General features: G+C 37.8%; 1 protein-coding gene across 2 annotated transcripts in view; it reads right to left on the bottom strand.

Moving 5' to 3' along the window:
* The window catches only part of NBAS (NBAS subunit of NRZ tethering complex), a 341,606-nt gene that overhangs the window by 197,559 nt on the left and 121,102 nt on the right, over positions 1-22,945 (bottom strand). For both annotated transcript variants that reach the window (XM_067703666.1, XM_067703667.1), the window contains 3 exons: positions 19,826-19,909; positions 12,507-12,660; positions 1,069-1,254 (listed from right to left, as the gene is read on the bottom strand). In XM_067703666.1, the coding sequence (XP_067559767.1) occupies positions 1,069-1,254; positions 12,507-12,660; positions 19,826-19,909 (424 nt within the window). The remainder of the gene's footprint in view (positions 1-1,068; positions 1,255-12,506; positions 12,661-19,825; positions 19,910-22,945) is intronic.

Raw genomic sequence — 22,945 nt, 5'->3', positions numbered from 1 at the left:
CATGGTACATGCTACTAGGTCGTGACAGCCTAAGCCCAGCTCTGTAAGACAAACACGCTGCTGCTACTATTACTCCTACTGCTGCTCAGTCCTGAGGTCTTCCAGAGCAAAGAGAGATTCTACCTCAAAAGTGTATGTATGTGTATGTGTAAAAAGAGTTAGCGGGTGGGGGCGGGGGTGGGATAGGCCGACAGAAAATGTGAAAGGGAAAAGAACAGAGAGAGATCCGCATAAAGAAGCTCTAGAAAGGAGTCACTTGAGAAATCCCAGATTCTCTTCCACACTTTTCCTCTTCTTCTGTTTGTTTTACCCCTTCACATCCACCTTCATGAAACTCCAAATGACACACATAATCTTACTTATTATCCCTGAAATTATACAATCCTTTCTCGTCTTTATCCCAGGAGATACACCTCAATCTCTTAAGAGGCATCTTGCATGTAACACAACTCAATTTTCACTGGGTGGATCATAGGGAAAAGAAATTAGTAAGAGAAAAGGGAGGTGGGGACAGAGGGAAAGAGAAAAGGGGGATTGATAAGAGAAAAAAAGATGGTGAGAGGCATGAGAAAGAGAGGAAAAGTGGGCTCAGCAGAAATCAGTTCCTAACTTTGGAGACTGTACTCCCCGCCCCCAAAAAAAATCTACGAATGGCCGGGCAAATTCTCCTTCACATACAAACCCTGAAGCCAAGATGTTTTCTTCATACAACCACCCAGCCAATCATCTGAATATACAAGTAGTTGGGAATTTTAACAAAGTGAGGATTAGAAACATGATTATGAGAATGACAGCTAATTTAAATATGCCTCGCTAGAAGGGGGAAAGAAAGTCATGTACAGATAACTATGGATGAAGGGCAAAGAAGGTACAAAACCAGCCAAAGTGGTTCTGGATGCCTTCAGTAATTTATTCATAAAACTTGGTTGTTTTTTTTTTAAGTCAAGAAACCTTCCTTTATTGACTAAGTTCTCTGGTTTGAAGGACACTACATCTTTGGCTTTGAGACACATATTAATCAAAGTACATATAGAATAGTTAAAAAGAAAGTTTTAAAATAAAACCTACACTATTCATCAGTAATCTTAGTTTTTCAATGTCTTTCATCTGCTGGAGTTCTTTCAAGGTTAGGGTTAAATCACACCCTGCTTCATAAACCAATGCTTCCAGAGTAACCAAATTATCACAGAGAACCAGCAAACCAGGAATATTCCGCTCCATTCCAAGTCGAATAAGTGACAATGCACAGTCAACCTAAAATGGAAAGGCAACAGTAAGTCTCTGAGTATTACATCTTTCTTTTCGATATATTCTAAAGTAAAAGCCTCTAGTATAGAATCTAGCAATAATCCTTATAATCATTTTACATAAAACTGTATTACTACATACTTTTTTATTCAGTACAAAAACATCAGACTTCTTTATGAAATATATTAGCACCAAACTGTCCCAAAAGAATCAAATAATCACCAAGAAATACTGAAAATAAAAATAAAAGAAAGACAACCATCTTCAATTTGTAGAGCATTACAGTTTACTGAGCTGTTTACATATATTTGTCTATTTAATTCTCAGAACATTAACAAGCAGGAAAAAAATAAAAATAAAAAAACATAGCTAGGTAGTGATAATGTCAAATTAACCTATTTTCACTATACCACTCTGCCCCAAAAAGAATGCTTGGCTTCCATAGTCCTGTACAGTACCTCTCCTTCCACAAGTCCTCCCTATAGATGACATTCAATAAACTCTTGCTGAACGATTAACTGATTAATTCAACCTTCTCTGTCCCAATTCAACTACTTAGACCTCCCTTACAACAAAACAAAGAATAATCTTTCTGCAGATGCTCAATACACAGCAATTTCACTCCCATCACTTGATCAGGTTTATAAAATGGACATATTCTGATTGAAAGCAGAATCATCTAATGTGGCCTTAACCCCCAGTGCCTTATACTTCTCCTTACTTGCTCCCTTACTCCTAGAAAAGCAATTATTTATTGAGAACCTACTATGAACTGAACACCATTCTAAGTGTCAGGAATACAAAACTGAATAAGATGAGGTCTCTTCCTTCAAAGATGTCTCCATCTTGTAGGGAAACACAATCTGGTAAATTAATGATTGAAGTGGAGTGAGGGTGCCTGGGATCTCAAAGAAGAGGGCAAGGAGCCCAACCGGAGAGTCACGAAGTCTCCCAGAGGGGAGAACACTTAAAATGGGTTTTAAAGCATCAGTGGATATTAGTAAGTAAAGAAAGAAGAAGCGCAGGAGAACAGCATGGAAGGCAGAGATGCATGAATGTTAGGAAGTACGATTAGTTCCATAAACTGAAAAGAAGGTATGAAGTGAAGTGATGAAAAACGAGGCTAGAGTAGCAGAGAAGGGCCAGATAAAAAAGAACATTGTTTGCTGAGCTAAGGAATTTGCAGTTTACCCCAAAATGCAAATTTAAAGGATTTTCGGCTGAGGCATGTCATAATAGACTTACACTTTGGAAAGAATACTCAGTATTTATTGAATGAATGACAAATGAAATATGAATGGACTGGAAATGGACTGGGCTGAAAGTAAGCAGACTAGTTAGGAGAACTGCAATTACTAATACCAGAAGACTCTCTACTAGTGACAAGAATAGCCCCCTGGGGGGACAGCAATATTTAAGGGACAAGCCAAAGACTCTGAGCCACACTGCGGAGAGGAACATGAACAACTAAGACAAAGACAATGAAGAAAGCGAAATGACATCACAGAAGCCTAAGGAGAAGAGATTGCAGGGAAAAGGAAGCAGTAGTGTCAAAGGACAAAGTTGTTAAACACCAAATGAAGGCGATCTGACATTAAAAGGCGAGCAGGGAGCCTTACTGATGGAGTTTCCGTGGAGTGACAGGAGTAGCCAGACACCAGGGAAACGAGGAGTAAACAAACACTGAGGAAGTGATTGCAAAGGGCAGAGTGGATACCTCTGAGCTGAGCTGCGATGGAAAGAAGACAGATAAAACGGAAGCTAGGGAGAAAATGGCTCTAATTTATATATATATATATATATAAGTCTCTGAGTATATACATGTATATATATATACATGTGTATATATATATATATATACACTCCTATTTCATGTATATATATATACGTGTGTATGTGTGTGTGTATATATATATATATATATATATATATATATATATATACACATATATATGAAATAGGAGTGATTTGAACTTTTTACGTCCAAAAAAAGGCAGGGGGGTAATAGACCAGAGGTTAAAGATACAGGAGAGAGAGAAAAAATGACTGCTAGAACAATCCCGAGCAGGGGGCGGTGTGGAATCCAGGGTACGGGTAAAGAAAGAAGTTCAGGAGAATGCAAGAGAGACCTCTTCCTGTGGGAAAACTGGAAAGAGTAGGGCAAATGGAAGTGATTTCTCAACTTTCACCATGAAATACAAAGCAAAATCACTGCTGAGAATGATGAAGGAAGCGTTGGTGCGAGGAAAGGAGGAAACGGGGAGAGGAAACAGTCACGCAGCACAAAGAAAAAATGCCAAGCGATATCACAGATCCACCCAAAGCCCTTCCAGGACTCAGAGATTAACAGGTGAAGAGGTGAAAAAGGAAGAACTGCATGTTCAGTTGAAAAGAGTGGCGCAAATGAAAATAAGGGAGGAAACTACAGGTAGATAAGGCATGAGGCAAAAGGGAAGGGATCCGGCAATACCTCAACAAAAGGACAATTAATGTCGGAAAAGCCACATCTACTTGTATACCAAGTTCTTAAAAACTCAGAAAATCTCAGAAAGTATGAAGAAACTCGACATGTAAAGCACAACTTTGTGCAATAGTCTGAACACATAGTATATTAGCAATTTGTAACACACTCAACCAATTTTGCGATCCAGATCTGTGTTTCTAATACCAACTTTGACGTTGTTGCTTTCCAAAATAACCACTGAAGTAAAAATGTTTGAAAATCAAATTACTGACACCTTAAAGTAGGTTCTGTTAACAACTTACAGAATTATACCATATACCCCAAGCCCCCAATAGATAAATTTCACCACTATATGTACACATTTTCCTAAACCAACAAACAAGATTTCCAAAAGCCATTTGTAGGCGCTAAGGAAGAAGTAGCACTACATCAGTTTAACCTGTAAAAATGAAAAAGATAAAACTATGCCAGATACCACTTTGATTATAGCATAAGCCACATGAAACGTCAATACATAAAATGAAGCTAAAGAACAATACCCCTATTATAAGTGTTTTTAAATAAATCAAAGAGATGAAAGAGTATACAGCCAACTAAGTAAAGCATCCCCAAAGCACTTTCCTTTCTTTATAATTATTCATTTTTTAAACTTATTTTATATTGGGGTACAGCTGATTAACAATTTTGTAATAGTTTCAGGTGCACAGCAAATCTTTATAATTATTCTTGATTACTAAAACAGAAATCAAGATGTCTAGGAATTATAATTAGACTTAAAAAATCATATTTCAGAAAGTGCTAACTTTGTTTTTGTTTTTAACAGACTTTCTTTTTTAGAGCAGTTTTAGGTTGACAGCAAAAATGAGCAGAAAGTACAGAGATTCCCCACATCACCCCGGTCCCCACACATGCACAGCCTCCCCCGTTACCAACATCCCCCAGCAGGGTAGCACCTTTGTTACAATCAGTGAACCTATACTGACACACCATATCACTCAGTGTTCACAGTTTACATTAGGGTTCACTCTTGGTGTTTACTTTCTGTGTGTTCGGACCAAAGTAGACTGACAGGTATCCATCATTATGGTATCAGACAGAGTATTTTCACTGCCTTAAAAAATTCTCTGTGTTCCATCTATTCATCTCTCTACCACCAACCCCTGGCAATCACTGATCTTTTTACTGTTTCCATCATTTTTCTTTTTCCAGAATGTCACATGATGGGAATCAAACAGTATATAGCCTTCTCAGACTGGTTTCGTTAACTTAGTAATATGCATTTAAGGTTCCTCCGCACCTTTTCATGGTTTGATTGCTCATTTCTTTTCTGGAGTTCAGTAATATTCCATTGTGTGGATGTACCACTGTTTATTAATCCATTTGCCCACTGAAAGACATCTTGATTCATCAATTGTAACTAACATACCACTCAAATGCAAGCTGTTAATAATAGGGATAACTAGTGGGTAGGGCAGAAAGTGAGGGGAATATATGGGAACTCTGTACTTTCTACTCAATTTTTCTATAAACCTAAAGCTCCTCTAAAAAATAAAGTATTAATAAAATAAAGAAAGAAAGAAATGTAAAAAATGATAATTTATTTTACATTCCAGTATAGGCCTTTTTCTTTTTGTTAGTGCTATTTTTTAAAAACCTGAATAAATATTTTGTAACCCAAATTTCAGTCATTAAACACTAAAACTGGTATTGGCAGAAAACGAAACACATAGATCAATAAAGCAGAATTAAAAGTCTAAAAATAAACCCACATATATATGGACAACTAATTTCTGGCAAAGGAGCAAAGAACACACAATGGAGAGAGGACAGTCTCTACAATAAATGGTGTTGGAAAAACTGGACAGCTACATGCAAAGGAATGAAACTAGACCACTATTTCACATCATACACAAAAATCAATTCCAAACGGATTAAAGACTTGAGTAAGACCTGAAACTCTAAGACTCCTAGAAGAAAACATAGGCAGTACACTCTTTGACATCATTCTAGCAATGTCTTTCTGGATCTGTCTCCTCAGGCAAGGGAAACAAAAGCAAAAATAAACAAGCGGGACTATATCAAACTAACAAGCCTCTGCGCAACAAAGGGAACCATCGACAAAATGAAAATACAACCTACCAAATGGAAGAGGATATTTGAAAATCATGTATCTGATAAAGGGTTAATTTCCAAAATATATAAAGAACTCAAACAGATCAACAACACAAAAAACAAATACCCAATTAAAATATAGGCAGAGAAACACAAAACACCCCGAATAGCCAAAGCAATCTTGAGACAGAAAAACAGAGCTGGAGGAAGCAGGCTCCCGGACTTCAGACTATACTACAAAGCTACAGTAATCAAGACAGTATGGTACTGGCACAAAAACAGAATTATAGATCAATGGAACAGAATAGAAAGTCCAGAGATAGATCCATGCACATATGGTCACCTTATTTTTGATAAAGGAGGCAAGAATATACAATGGAGAAAAGACAGCCTCTTCAATAAGTGGTGCTGGGAAAACTGGACAGCTACATGTGAAAGAAAGAAATTAGAACACTCCCCAACACCATACACAAAAATAAACTCAAAATGGATTAAAGACCGAAATGTAAGGCCAGACACTATAAAATTCTTAGAGGAAAACATAGGCAAACGCTCTATGACATAAATCACAGCAAGATCCTTTTTGACCCACCTAGTAGAGAAATGGAAATAAAAACAAAAATAAACAAATGGGACCTAATGAAACTTAAAAGCTTTTGCACAGCAAAGGAAACCATAAACAAGACAAAAAGATAACCCTCAGAATGGGAGAAAATATTTGCAAATGAAGCAACTTACAAAGGATTAATCTCCAAAATTTACAAACAGCTCATGCAGCTCCATATCAAAAAAAACAAACAACCCATCCAAAAATGGGCAGAAGACCTAAATAGACATTTCTCCAAAGAAGATATACAGATGGCCAAGAAACACATGAAAGGATGCTCAACGTCACTAATCATTAGAGAAATGCAAATCAAAACTACAGTGAGGTATCACCTCACACCAATCAGAATGGCCATCATCAAAAAATCTACAAACAACAAATGCTGGAGAGGGTGTGGAGAAAAGGGAACCCTCCTGCACTGTTGGTGGGAATGTAAATTGATACAGCCACTATGGAGAACAGTATGGAGGTTCCTTAAAAAACTAAAAATAGAACTACCATATGACCCAGCAATCCCACTACCGGGCATATACCCTGAGAAAACCATAATTCAAAAAGAGTCATGTACCACAATGTTCATTGCAGCTCTATTTACAATAGCCAGGACATGGAAGCGACCTAAGTGTCCATCAACAGATGAATGGATAAAGAAGATGTGGCACATATATACAATGGGATATTACTCAGCCATAAAAAGAAACGAAATTGAGTTATTTGTAGTGAGGTGGATGGACCTAGAGTCTGTCATACAGAGTAAAGTAAGTTAGAAAGAGAAAAACAAATACCATATGCTAACACATATATATGAACTCTAAAACAAAAACAAAAAATGGTTCTGAAGAACCTAGGGACAGGACAGGAATAAAGGCACAGACGTAGAGAATGGACTTGAGGACACGGGGAGGGGGAAGGGTAAGCTGGGACGAAGTGAGAGAGTGGCATGGACATATATACACTACCAAACGTATAGCTAGTGGGAAGCAGCTGCATAGCACAGGGAGATCAGCTCGGTGCTTTGTGACCACCTAGAGGGGTGGGATAGGAAGGGTGGGAGGGAGGGAGACGCAAGAGGGAAGAGATATGGGAACATATGTATATGTATAGCTGATTCATTTTGTTATAAAGCAGAAACTAACACACCATTGTAAAGCAATTATACTCCAATAAAGATGTTAAAAAAAAAAAAGAAACTAGAAATCCTATACAGTTTCAGAGCTGTTGTCAGTGAGGAATTTCAGAAATGCATTTTGCTTTTTTCATATGTCCTATGGTCATAAAACAATTCCTCGGGGCTTATGGGCTCCCATTTGCTGATTCCAATGCTTAATGTATTGTGTGAGGCAACATAGCTATTCTAGATTTTCTTCAGAGCAGGGGATGCAAAGTTTTCTAAAGAGCCAGACAGTGAATACTTTAGACTTATGAGCCCTGTCAACACTTGTTCAACTCTGCCACTTAACAGAAAATCAACACAGGCCATACTTAAATGAATGGGTGTGGCTGTGTTACAGTAAAACTGTACTAACAAAAGGAAGCACTGACAAACCTTGCTTTTGATTATGATTGAGGCGGTTTTTTTCTTTGTGCTATGCTGACTACCCAGGTTCCATTGAGTAAAGTGATTTCTGAACTGCTCCCACTTATTTTTCCTTCTTAAGAATCAGATAAGGACAGGAGGATCTCAAATATTATTGTGCAGTAGGTTATCTTTTTATCACTTACTTTCACGCTTGAGTAACCTGAAGCTAGTGTGGTAAAGGTACTCCTAGATTCTAAGCATGTATCTCTGTCTTCAAAGCTCATGTTCTTTCCTTCGGGCATGTGAAAATTTTTTGGAGGCTTCTACAATCTGTCTTTTTGCTCTTGGAGTTTCTGCAACTGCAGATAACCTATCTGATGGTCCCTTGCTACATTCTGGCCTTAGGTCAACTCATTTCTATGAAGAAGTTAACAAGTGATATCATTTGGTGATACACATGTGAGTATGTCCTCTTATTAAAAGGAGACTCCCAAAACTGAAATGTCTTGAACAGAGAGAGAAGTACATTTCTAATTGTATACTGAATATACCATGTTAAAAAGTAGACAAGAGATTTTAGGAAAAGGCTACCTATCTAATCACACTTTGTATGTCTTCTTTATCTACTCACAAGGCAAAATGAAAATATCATTCTTCTCTTTTCTCTCTGTCATATTTGAGTTCCTGGAATTGGCAAAACGTAACCATGAGTGCCTGAGGCAGCTTCCTCCCAATGTGCCCTACGTGTTCTGCCACTGTCTCCACTGCCTTTGGAAACTGGAGGTGACTCAGCACTGAAGAATCTTACTGACTCTCTGCATGACTTTGGCATAAGAAAAAGTGCACATTCCTCTGTCTACCCCTAGTTGAGCTTATGAACAGGGACTCTGGATCCAGTCTACCTGGGTTCAAATCCTAGCACCCTTACATGCTAGGTCTGTGACCTTGAATGACGTTTTCTTTTTTCAACATTTTCATGCCTCAGTGTGAGTATATATGACAGGAATAGGAAAGCACTAATCTCCTAGGGTGACAAGGATTAAAGGAAATCACATATGTAAAGTACGTATAACAGTGCACGACAGGATGTGAGCACCGCATGGAATATTAGTTGCTATCATAATCATTATCATCAACACCTCTTTTCAAAACTGCTCCATAAATGCTTTCGCCTGTTATTTGTCAGATTATCTGTCCTTTCCTTAGTCTTCTACCAACATTTCTCTTTGTATCTTTATTATAGAACTTAAAAAGTTATGTTTAATAGAATGACTTGAATGCTTGCCACTCCCATAAAATTCAGTGTCTTAGGACAGAAGTCATAATGCTCTCTTCCTCATCTCTTTTATCACAGGGCCTTAGAATGATGTTTTCTCATATACTGTACATCAGCTAAGTGTGAAATAAATAAGAATGCAGGAACCCTCTTGCACTGTTGGTGGGAATGTAAATTGATACAGCCACTATGGAGAACAGTATGGAGGTTCCTTAAAAAGCTAAAAATAGAATTACCATATGACCCAGCAATCCCACTACTGGGCATATACCCAGAGAAAAACATAATTCAGAAAGACACATGCACCCCAATGTTCACTGCAGCAATATTTACAATAGCCAGGTCATGGAAGCAACCTAAATGCCCGTCAACAGATGAATGGATAAAGATGTGGTACATAAATACAATGGAATATTACTCAGCCATAAAAAGGAATGAAATCAGGTCATTTGTAGAGACGTGGATGGATCTAGAGACTGTCATACAGAATGAAGTAAGTCAGAAAGAGAAAAACAAACATCATATATTAACGCATATATATGGAACCTAGAAAAATGGTACAGATGAACCAGTCTGCAGGGCAGAAATAGAGACACAGATGTAGAGAACAAACGTATGGACACCAAGCGGGGGAAAGTGGCGGGGGAGGTGGGGGTGGGATGAATTGGGAGATTGGGGTTGACATATATACACTAATATGTATAAAATAGATAAGTAGTAAGAACCTGCTGTATAAAAAAAAATGAAATTCAAAAAACAAAAAATACAGGCAGAGGAGCTGAATAGACATTTTTCCAAAGAAGACATACAAAGGGCCAACAGGCATATGAAAAGATGTCCAATATCACTAATAATTAGGAAAATGCAAATCAAAACCACAATGAGATATCACCTCATGCTCATTACAATGGCTACTATCAAAAAGGCAAGAAATAACAAGTGTTATATCTAGAAGTTCAGCTAAAAACCACAAAGTGCTCAGACAAAACTGATCCAAACAGAATCCCTTCTCTTGTTAGCCAGAGACAATAGTAAACTACATGTGTTTGTAAACTCCTGTAAATCAAATGATGCCATCGATCTTAAGAGATGTCTGCTACACAGTATACAACCTACATGTGCCTGTACAAACTACCAAAAATGTACCTCTTTGACTCACTTAAGAGCTTTCTTCATCAATTATTTACAGGTGAGTTTCTCCTGAATCAGCGAAGTAATAAATAATGCCTTTGCTTAACGTGACCGATATGAACTGGTCATTTCCAGATGTGTGATACTGGTCTCAGACTACAGTTCTCAATGGGAGCAGAACTGTCCACCAGGAGGCGCTCCGAAAATCTGAGGAAGCATTTCTGTCTTTCCCAAGTATTAGTGGAACTTACTAACATTCAAGGGTGGAAGCCAGGGATGACAGACATTCCACAGTGTGCAAGGAAGTCCCACACAACCACCTTGTCCTAATCCCTGCCTACCTTCAAATACCCTGAAAAAAATATTTACCATGAGTTGTTCACATCCCAGACAGCAATTTGTAGTGTTTAATTCAATACACCTCAATCTGTCTGCAATGTCAGCTATCTTGTTCAAAGTGATTTCTCACTGACTTTAGTCACTTTTTTAGTGTACTCATGACCACGCGTTTACATATTTTATTTATCCCATATACCACAGTTAAGTCATTATATTAATTTTTTGGAAATTATTTCTGTAAATACAGTATGCCCATGATTTTCACATCAGGATAATAAGGAAGTATTACAAAATATTTGCTACAGAAAAAATACAATGGGTCTGAGAATTGAGATCCACTCTTTTGGATTAATTTATCTGGCTTTCAGTCATTAAGATTTGTGTAATTGTCCATTTTTATATGGACTCTATAAGAAATACTATGCAGAGACCTGTATTTTGTCTGGCTCTGCTACTATGTGTCCCTGAGCAAGCTGTTCACTTTCTTTTCTGTGGACCTTAGTTTGTCTCTCTATAACATAGAGAATTAGACTGGATCCCCTCCAGAGATTCTTTTCATTCTGGTATCTTAGAATTCTAAACATTTTCAAATGTCCTTAGCCATCTTCAAAAACCTGAAAAGTCAATTATAAATATTCTTGGCCATCCTCTGAAAAGTCTGATCTATAATATTCCCATCAGCTCCAGCAAATAATTTGTCAATTCTATGAATACTAAAAATAGAAATTAGATTAAGCAGAAATTCAAGAAGGCTATCAAATGCAGACACAGGGCTGTGCCAGATACACTAGGCAGAAATTTAAACAAGGGGGTTTATTCCTTCCTGCAATACAGCTGTTCATCAGCCTTTCTGAAATCACCCTTCCTGACAAATGAAAAACTGATTGTCGGACAGGAAGCCCAAAGCCAAAACTGCAAGTAGAATGAAAAAGACACCCACTGGCCGGACCCTGAATGAGATTTCAGACAAGATAGGGCGTGTTCAGGGTGGTATAGCCATAGACCTGAATGAGATTTCAAAGGCCATTCTGCCATTCTTTGCTCCGAATTGCCAACTTCTGTTCTCTAGGATGAAGACAACTTTTGCTTACATTTGCAGAGAACTCAATTGGAAGAATTTTTAATGTTCTCTCCTGTATATTTTATTTTTTATCACTGACTCCAGTATAAGAACTCACCCCCTGAAAAAACCAAAGTACAGAAAAGGTAGGTAGCAGGTCCAGAGTCACCAGGTCTATTAGCAGAGGAGTCCAGATTCCTATTTAGATCTCCTAAGCTACAATACAACCCTCATCTCTCTCTTCTACACCCCCCTCTGATGAAGCTGTTACACATCTCAGTAAAGGCACATGGGAACTGAGGGAAATTAGGCTTGGACTTCAGGGAAGTGTTAGAAACAGACCCTCAAACAGGGTTCCTGGAAAGGAAAATAACAATCCACTGCATTCATGCAATGTAACAGGGGACTAATCAAGCATTTCTATGTTGATACAATCTTTCGACTTAAAGTGGTATTAAGCCTATTAAGCATGTATGTAACATCTGGATCAGTATGTACATATTTTGTAGCTTACATTTTAAAGAAAGGTTTTGAACAGCTTTTGTTATATGTATTTGCTCTTTAGGAATCCAAAAAAAAAAAAAAAAACCACAAACGCTTCTGAAGCAAAGAATAAATGAATGAAAGTAATAAAAAATTTTCATTTCATCCCTTGCAAGCTAGTAATATATACAGGATCCCTGGCACTGCTGTCAGCAGCCAAAACATGCACTGAATGCTAAGGATCTGACACAGCACTGCCGGCCTCACCTGCAGAGCATAATGCTCTATTTCCTCCGCTCTGCTCTGATACCAGTCCATAACCTTCTCTACTGTAAGCTGGGATGTCCTGTACCTCAGCAACTCAGGCTGTGCAGCGTACAAGAACTCACTTTCATCTGGGAGACTCGGCTCAATCACCATTCTGCAAAGCACAAAAAGAACAATTAATAACTGACTGAAATGCTAGGGGAAATTATAATTTTGTGAAAGAGAGGGAGACAGAGACAGAGATGTGGAGAGAGCAGTTACTTAGACTGGCAGTATGTATGTACGTATGCGTGGGTGGGTGTGTTTGTGTGTGTTTTCCTATATGTATCTGCACACTTACAAGATAAATGGGAAATTTGGGGGATGCTTAGTTTCCTATTAGTTTTCACAATTAAAAAAAATCAGAATAGATAATGAATCAAAAAAACTATGTCACAAATCAATCAAATAAGTATTAAATAAAATCAGAATCACCCAGGGTAGCTTTAAAATGCACATGGCTGAGTAACTGCCACAGGTCTACTAAGTCACAACGACCTGTGATGCCAGCCAGGCCTAGTTTAGTAAAAAACACCCCCAGGTGATTCTGATCCAAATATAAATTAAGAAGTCTTGTTTTCCACATTCATAAAAATAAGAGGAAATATGCCTTATTTTTGTTGATAATATAACTTCAGTAGGTATCAGCAACATAGTAATGCACTGCAATTTGCAAAATAAGGAACTACTCTATACTACGTGCCATCAGGAGTGAAAAAGAAACGACATCAAGAGGAAGATACCCGGGGAAAACCTCACAGGGATCACAAATTATGAGGAGTTTTTACGAGGACAATCCTGGCCAATTGCCTTCAATGGTTAAGAACTAAAAAAATAAATCAATAAGTAAAAAGAAATAAAAATTAACTTAATGTAAGATATTTCAGATAGAAATAGGGGGAAAGACCGTGTTCCCTTAGGGATATTCATTCATCTAAAGTAAGTCAGTAAAGGACAAGTGGTATAATTATTACTATTACAAGGCAATGGGCTTCAGTCAGAACTGAGGTGCAATTCCTTCACTGAAAGCTGTGAAACCTTGCATAAATTAGTTAAAACTCATCTAAGATTCATTTTGCTCATATCAAAAATGGGAATAATACCATGCAAGAATATTCAAAATAATATAGATAAAGTACGCAGAGAATGCTGTCTGGCCCGGAGCAGGTACTTAATTTTTACTTACAGGTATTATTTCCATTGGAATTACTAGCAGTTATAATATATGACCAGACTCAAAGCTGACAAATATTTGGGTGTTTAATCAACATGACTTAGACAACCTACTGTGCTTACAACTGGTAGTCCTTTACTTAACTAGACTCACAACCATCATTAACATTCTGACCACAGTGATTCTTCTCCATCACTGCCACATAAAAGTCACATCCCTTCCCCTGAAATCTTCCCATTTCAGGGAAAAAATACCCATAAGCAACTTTGAGTTCCTCTGATACTTTTTTCAGTCCTTATCTATTTCCCTCTCAGCACTGTTTCACAGAATTTAACCATTTTCTCCTTCTAGAAACATGCTTGTCTTTCGTTCCAGCATGTCATACTGTCATGCCATACTGTCCAGCTATACAGGTCCCATCTTTCTGGCTGTTCCTTTTCGGTCTTCTTTGCTAGAATATCCTCCTCCAGCTGACCATTAAGTACTAGCTCTTCCAAATTCTCCAGCTCTCCTGTCTTCTCACTATACTCTCTCTAGGTCTCCCCTTCAATGCTACAATATAAACTGACCACCATATTTTTACGCCTAACCCAGACTTCACCTGAAAGCTCCAAAATCGTCCTTCTATATGCTCTTAGATGTTTCTCAGGCATTTCAAATGCAACAACATCAAAACTGAATTCACGGGCTTCCCTGGTGGCGCAGTGGTTGAGAGTCCGCCTGCCGATGCAGGGGACACGGGTTCGTGCCCCGGTCCGGGAAGATCCCACATGCCGCAGAGCGGCTAGGCCCGTGAGCCATGGCCGCTGAGCCCGCGCGTCCGGAGCCTGTGCTCCACAATGGGAGAGGCCACAACAGTGAGAGGCCCGCATACCGCAAAAACAAACAAACAAACAAACAAAAAAAAACAAACGAATTCACGATATCGCGAGGTAATACAGTCTTTTATAAAACAGAAACATGATTATATCATCCCCATGCCTCCTTTTATAGCTTGTCATCTGCCTGAAAATATTCTAGCCTCACCTTGATTCCAACGTCACTTTTGTCCTGTATACTTCAACAATCCACGTCTTATTTTCAGTCCTTAAAGGGAACCTCACCTTGAGCCTTTCAAATGGTCTTCCCTCTGCTTAGAACACTCCCTCCCCTCATTTGCCAAACTCACCCCCTGCTAAGCTAAATCCTATTCATCCTTCAATCTCAGATTTCATACCACTTCCCAGGGAAAACCTCCTTGCCCTCCACCAAGTTTAGGTCTCCCTGTTATGTGCTCCCAGTGGCCCCTGCACTTCTCTTTCAAAACACGCATCACATTGGTAATTTAGAGCAGCAGCACCTTCCTGCTAGATTATATACTTCATGAGTACAGAGGCTGCATGTTTTTCTTCCTCCAGTATTCTTGAATCTAGCAGAGGACAGAATTAATTACAGTAGACCCTTGAACAACATGGGTTTGAACAGCGTGGGTTCACTCACATACAGGTTTTTTTTAAAGTAAATACCGTAGTGCTACGCCATCTGTGGGTGGCTGAATCCACGGATGGGGAACCACGGCTATGGAGGGAGGGCCGATGATAAATGACGGGCAAACCTTTGAGTTCACAGAGGGTCGGCACTCCTAACCCCTGCGTTGTTCAAGGGTCAACTGTAAATGAAAAGGCCACGAGATATCCTATAACCGCCCTTGTAGATACAGAGAGTCTGGTGGTTGCCAGACATAGGAGTACAGGGTGGAAGTAATCGTCGGGGGAGGTGGGGGAGGCAATAAAATGAATGGATTAAAAAAAGAAATGTCCTGGGAAAGTTTGTATCATCTTCAAAAGCATCTTTTCTTCTGTCAAACGTTTCCTAGCTTTCCATGTTTATAGTTTGAGGAGTTCCAGGGCAGCAAGTTTTGCTTACAACTTAGCTTGCGGTGCTTGGTCTGAGAAGAAATGCCCTTACTCCTTTCATCTCCTTGTTAGAATCATAAAAAGGCACAGGCTAAGGAGAACTGGGAAGCATCAGGTGAAGGGACAGGGCTACTCTGTCAAAAGCACCATCTTAAACTGAGAGAACTGTGGGCAACGGGATCACACACCTTCCCTCCGCCATATCCACTGGCATCAACCTCCCACCTTCTCCAACTTATATCCATCCTCTATCTCTCATTACAACTGGTAACTGTGGACTTCCAGTTAAAGAGGGCTGATACATACCATGCATTAAGCTCCACTTTTTCCTGAAACTCTACTGAAATGACAGTAGAAGATTGTTAAAGGGGTGAGGGGGTCACATAAACACTCAAGGAGGAACGGAGTATATGGAGTAAAAAGAAACTAAACCATTATCTTCCACTGAAGCAAGTCCACAGATAATGGCCAGAACTAAAAAATTCAAGGGGTAGCTAAAATCAGAGGGGTAGCTTACTCAGAGATTGGAGTAAATATCAGAACGATCCTTTAAAAGAAGTGAAAGTAGTTACTCCTGGAGAGCAGGATACAAGGAAGGGGAACAAAGGAGTATGGGTTTTGGTTGTTGCTTTTTTTTTTAAACAAGATTTGCAGAAACTTTTAAACCTTTAATCTATTTGCAACTATATAAAACTTTAATAAAAATTTTCAAAAAATAATTTTTTAAAAGCAAATAATAGCAAAAACACAGCAGGACATTCAATTGCTGTTACAATAAAAGCCATCAGAGAGAAAAAGGTAACTAAGAGTTACATATTCTATTGACTCAGATATCAAAAGTGAAAGATACAAAATGAAGGGAAACTGCCAACATTAGTGCTAACATGAAGAAAGCTTCCAAATTTCACTTGCAGGAAAGCTTCCAAACTCATTCTATGAGGCCACCATCATCCTGATACAAAAACCAGACAAAGATACCACTAAAAAAGAAAATTACAGGCCAATAACACTGCTGAACTTAGATGCAAAAATCCTCAACAAAATACTAGCAATTCAAATCCAACAATATATTAAAAGGATCATACACCATGATCAAGTGGGATTTACCCCAGGGATACAAGGATTTTTCAATATCTGCAAATCAATCAGCCTAATACACCACATCAACAAATTGAAGAATAAAAACCATATGATCATCTCAATAGATGCAGAAAAGATTTCTGACAAAATTCAACAACGATTTATAATAAAAACTCTCCAGAAAGCGGGCACAGAGGGAACCTACCTCAACATAATAAAGGCCATATATGACAAACCTACAGCTAGCATCATACTCAATGGTGAAAAGCTGAAAGCATTTCCTCTAAGATCAGGAACAAGACAAGGATGCCCACAATCACTACTTTTATTCAACACAGTTTTGGAAGTCCTAGCTATGACAATGAGAGGAAAAAAGAAATAAAAGGAATCCAAATTGGAAAAGAAGAAGTTAAACTGTCACTGTTTGCAGATGACATGATACTATACATAGAGAATCCTAAAGATGTCACCAGAAAACTGCTAGAGCTCATCAATGAATTTGGTAAAGTTGCAGGCTACAAAATTAATGCACAGAAGTCTCTTGCATTCCTATACACTAACAATGAAAAATCAGAAAGAGAAATAAATTAAGGAAACACTCCCATTTACCACTGCCAACAAAAAGAATAAAATACCTAGGAATAAACCTACCTTAGGGGACAAAAGACCTGTATGCAGAAAACTATAAGACACTGATGAAAGAAATCGAAGAAAACACAAACAGATGGAAAGATATACCATGTTCTTGGATTGGAAGAATAAATATTGTCAAAATGACTATACTACCCAAGGCAATCTACAGATTCACTGCAATTTCTATCAAATTACCAATGGCATTTTTCACAGAACTAGAACAAAAAAATCTTAATATTTGTATGGAGACACAAAATACTCCAAATAGCCAAAGCAATCTTGAGAAAGAAACATGGAGCTGGAGGAATCAGGCTCCCAGACTTCAGACTATACTACAAAGCTATAGTCATCAAAATAGTATGGTACTGGCACAAAAATAGAACTATAGATCACTGGAACATGACAGAAAGCCCAGAAATAAACCTGGGCACCTGTGGTCAATTAATCTACGACAGAGGAGGCAAGACCATACAATGGTGGGCAGTCTCTTCAACAAATGGCGCTGGGAAAACTGGACGGCTACATGTAAAAAAAATGAAATTAGATCACTCTTTAACACCATACACAAAAATAAGCTCAAAAGTGGATTAAAGATCTAAATGTGAGACCAGACACTATAAACCTCCCAGAGGAAAACATAGGCAGAACACTCTCTGCCATAAATCGTAGCAATACAATATCTTTTCTGATCTGTCTCCCAGAGTAATGGAAATAAAAACAAAAATAAACATATGGGACCTAATTAAACTCAAAACCTTTTGCACAGCAAAGGAAACCATAAACAAAATGAAAAGACAACCCACAGGCTGGGAGAAAATATTTGCAAATGATGTGACCGAGAACAGATTAGTCTCCAAAATCTATAAACAGCTCATGTGGCTAAATCTCATCAAAACAAACTACCCAATCAAAAAATGGGCAGAAGATCTAAACAGACATTTTTCCAAGGAAGACATAGAGACGGCCAAGAGGCACATGAAAAGATGTTCAACATCGCTAACGAGTAGAGAAATGAAAATCAAAACTACAATGATATATCACCTCACACCAGTCAAAATGGCTATCATCAAAAAATCCACAAACAGTAAATGCTGAAGAGGGTGTTGAGAGAAGGGAACCCTCCTACACTGTTGGTGAGAATGTGAATTGGTACAGCCGCTATGGAGAACAGTATGGAGGGTCCTTAAAACACTAAAACTAGAGCTACTATATGACCCTGCAATCCCATTCCTGGGCATATATCTGGAGAAAAACATGGTCCAAAAGGATACATGCACCCCAATGTTCACTGCAGCACTGTTTACAATAGCCAAGCCATGGAAGTAACCTAAATGTCCATCGACAGAGGAATGGGTAAAGAAGATGTGGTATATATATACAATGGAATATTACTCAGCCATAAAAAAAGAATGAAATAATGCCATTTGCAGCAACATGGATGGACCTAGAGATTGTCATACTGAGTGAAGTAAGTCAGACAGAGAAAGAGAAATATCGTATGATATCACTTATATGTGGAATCTAAAAAGAAATGATACAAATGAACATATTTACATAACAAAAACAGACTCACAGACTTAGAGAATGAACTTATGGTTACGGGGTGGGGAGGAAGGGTGGAGGAAGGGATAGTTAAGGAGTTTGGGATTGACATGTACACACTACTATATTTAAAAAGGATAACCAACAAGGACCTACTGTATAGCACAGGGAACTCTGCTCATTGTTATGTGGCAGCCTGGCTGGGAGGGCAGTCTGGGGGAGAATGGATACATGTATATGTATGGCTGAGTTGCTTTGCTGTGCACCTGAAACTATCACAACATTGTTAATCGGCTCAACTCCAATATAAAATAAAAAGTTAAAAGAATTTTTCACTTGCAATGACCATACTACTGGTTAGGGCTTTTATTTAACATTTATCAGACAGATAGTTCATACACATAGTTTTTAAAAAATCCAAAGGCATAAGATGATTCATATCAAATGTAAAACGAGCAGGGAGTATTCACCAGACTTTGAGGAGTGCGGGATAAAGGGGTTCCAATGCTCCTCATCAGGAATTTCAGCCCCACACCTCATCTCCCACCCCCTTCTGTGGGACATGATGCCTCCATGTTCTGAGGCTTTCCATGGTTAAGTCGTATAAAAGTGAAAATTAAAACTGAATCAAGAACAAAATTGCACACATATCATAAAAACAACTATGAAAAATATACCTGTATATGTCAGAGAGTAAAAAGGAATACCCCAAAATGAAAAGAGTTGTTCTACAAGGACCACTTGTAGAATAAATCCTTTGGAGCATTTAACATTTTTCCATTAAAAGAATTTTTAACATACCTTGAGTAAAGTCAAGTTTTTAAAAAAACTTCACTCAAACTCTCAAGCAGGGCCACCATCAAATAAATGACCATCCACCAACACCACCTGCACAGGGCCTTCTATTCATCCACCCCACAAAGAAATGAAGAGCTTTCACGCTGGCTCTTTCTTACCTGCACTCCAACTCCTCACACCAATCTTTATCTCGGTGTTTATGTTCATGCCAAGGAATGATCATCAAGGAGTCACCGTCATAACTTAAAATTAAAAAAAACAAAAAGCATAAGTATTTAAAATACACATTACCTCAATGGCTGGCAACACAAGGAACATGATGCAAAAGTATCCCTATAACCTTAAACCTACAAGATTCCTGTTTATGGTATGATAAGTGGTACATGATACGTATCATATACAATATGTAAAATTAAAAATACCAAATTGCTGATTTCTCTTTGATCATAAAATGGTTCAAAAGAAAAGAAAAATTCAAAACAAAAAATTTGGCAAAAAACTAAAGGATGGTATGGGTATATTTTCATTCACACATTCTAAAATACTTATCAAAAGTCCATATTTTATGTTCTTAATGCTAACATAAATGGTCCCTTGCCCTCAAAAAGCTTATAATCTAACTTGCTATGATCACAGAAATGTTCTCTAACTGTGCTATCCAATACAGTAACCATTAAGCTACATGTACCTATATTAACCACTTGAAATGTGACACTGATACGAAGAAAGAAACCTTTAATATTATTTCATCTTAATTAGTTTTATTTAAAATTTAAATAGCCACATGTGGCTGGTGGTTCCTATATTGGACAGCCTCGACCTAGAGGACAGGTAATAGCCACAGTGAAGAAATAATTCTGCAGGTAAAAAAATATCACTAACAAATGACAGAAGGAGAGTCTAAGAGGAAAAGACAAGTCCTCATTGGATGGAATTAAGAATAAATTAAAAAGGAAGAGTCAGGTAAAGACAGTAGAGTAACACAGCAGAGCAATGTGCTACGCATCAGGAGACAAGGGAAACATAAATGCATCCACCTGTTAACCATCTACACAGTAGTTCGCACATGACTTTCTAAAGTGAAGCACTTCAAACATTACCTCTAAAGTACCTTTTAGTCCTAATATTCCCTAAATCCATGAAAACAATGGAAACATCCTGAATTAAGAATGAAGACAAAAATTCTAAAAACAAATTTCAATTGCCTTGTTTCTACAGTTCAATAAAACATCTTATCTCATATTTGAGAATCAACAGTAGCACTTTCTAAAATTTATCATAGCCTCAGAGAAAGGACCGCACTTTTGTACATTATGAGGTTATGTTTTGCAATTTCTTATCTTACTAAGTTATGAAACATGCCTTGCACAAAAAATACTTCATAAGCGTTTAGAAATTATGTAACTAAAGAGATTAGTCTTCACGTAAAAGGGAACAGAGACCACCGGGCGGGGCGGGTTACAAGGAAAAGAGAAGCTAAAAAGATCTGGAAATGAGCAGGGCTAATTCATCTACCAACAGCATCCCCTTTGAAGTCATTATCATTGGTGCAAAGCATCCGAATTCAAAGTTCCCCATTAGATATTCACAATAAGAAATGTATTACATCATATTTTTAAAACACAGTATTTTACCTGCTTTTTAGCTAGCATGTAATGTCTTAGCAAACTATGTACCAGAGATACATTTTTGAAGGCCTGTGAGTTCACAGGTTAAACTGCAGAGTCATGCAGACAATTACAGTGTTCACTATGGGTGCCCCTGTCACACTACTTCATTTGTCACCAAGTAAAAACTATTTTACTTTCTTCCACATCAGTAACTCATATTTTACCACACATCACTGAAAAGTAGAAAAGATAACATTTGGATACAATGATGATAATAATGCCCACTCTTCCAACATGAAAATAAATTGTACCAATGGACTGAGGAACAAGGGAAAAAAATAACACACCAAACTATTCCTGCCTTTTCTAATTAAAGCAGACACGGTTCCACAAGCTACACAAAATGTTTTCCAAAAAATTAAGAAAAACGTTTTCACAAGTTGAGATTTGTATCTTCTATACCAAGTACGTATTAGATACAAGGATCATTACTAAAATGATTAGTAATGGTGTGAGTCTCAGCAAAATAACATTTATTTGGTATTTGAAGACTAGAAAATTGTAAAACTTTGTCAAGCTTCAGTAAACAGAAATGGGTAAGAAAACATGCCTATTTTTATCAAAACACACATTAAAGACAAGTTCTGCTCTGAGGTTCACTCCAAAAAGTAGGCCTAATAGAGTCCCAAGTTAATGATGCATTTTTGCTGCATTTTCAAGGCACAGCACAACTAAACGTTTCAACATGTTTCTGAATGTGCTGATCACCACTGATTTAATGATAAGAATACTAGTAGTAATATAAAAGGAACGATCAGCAATAGCATAATCTTTAATATTTATTGATCTCTCACTACGGACCAGACAGGATGAAATGCTTGTAATATATAATACCTAATTTAGTCCTACCTAACGTAGGTGATATTATCTTCCTCGTATTATACCGAGAACACTGAGGCCCAGGTTAACTTGCCCCTCCTCATAAAGTCAATAAATGACAGAGCTAAGGATTCAAACACAGCTCAACAGTTAGAATCCGAAGCTTACCCTTCTGGCTAGTAGATGGCCACCAGGTTAGACAGAGGTACCAGTGAGACTGTGCACAGCAGGTAGAGGGCAATATGAACCTTCCCAAATCTTAATTCAGACGACCCAATAAGGACCTTTTACATGCATATCTGAAGGACACACTTAAACTGAGATATAAAACCAATCTTGACACCATTAGATCACTAGTACTAGTCTCATGAACCTAAATTCTACCAAATAAGCCTTCATCATCAAAACTTACATAAAAAATTAATTAATTAATTAAAATAAAATAAACCTTTCTGCTCTTTGATTTTCTTCCAGGATGCTTCTACAAAGCAAATTATTTTCAAACAAATTTTAGGAGTTTAAAATGCTTGCTACAAAAACACCATAAGTTCTTTATCATGAATCAAATGATAGTGTTTAAGAAACAGACAGGACGTCTTCCCCAGTCAGAATATAAATTTCTTTTCCTTTTTTTTTTTTTTAACATCTTTATTGGAGTATAATTGCTTTACAATGGTGTGTTAGTTTCTGCCTTATAACAAAGTGAATCAGCTATACATATACATATATCCCAATATCTCCTCCCTCTTGCGTCTCCCTCCCACCTTCCCTATCCCACCCCTCTAGGTG

The sequence above is a fragment of the Pseudorca crassidens genome, chromosome 14, assembly GCF_039906515.1.
Source record: "Pseudorca crassidens isolate mPseCra1 chromosome 14, mPseCra1.hap1, whole genome shotgun sequence".
NCBI classification, from domain to species: Eukaryota; Metazoa; Chordata; class Mammalia; order Artiodactyla; family Delphinidae; genus Pseudorca; species Pseudorca crassidens.
Note: the sequence above shows the minus strand (reverse complement) of the source record. Positions and strands in the feature narration are given on the sequence as shown.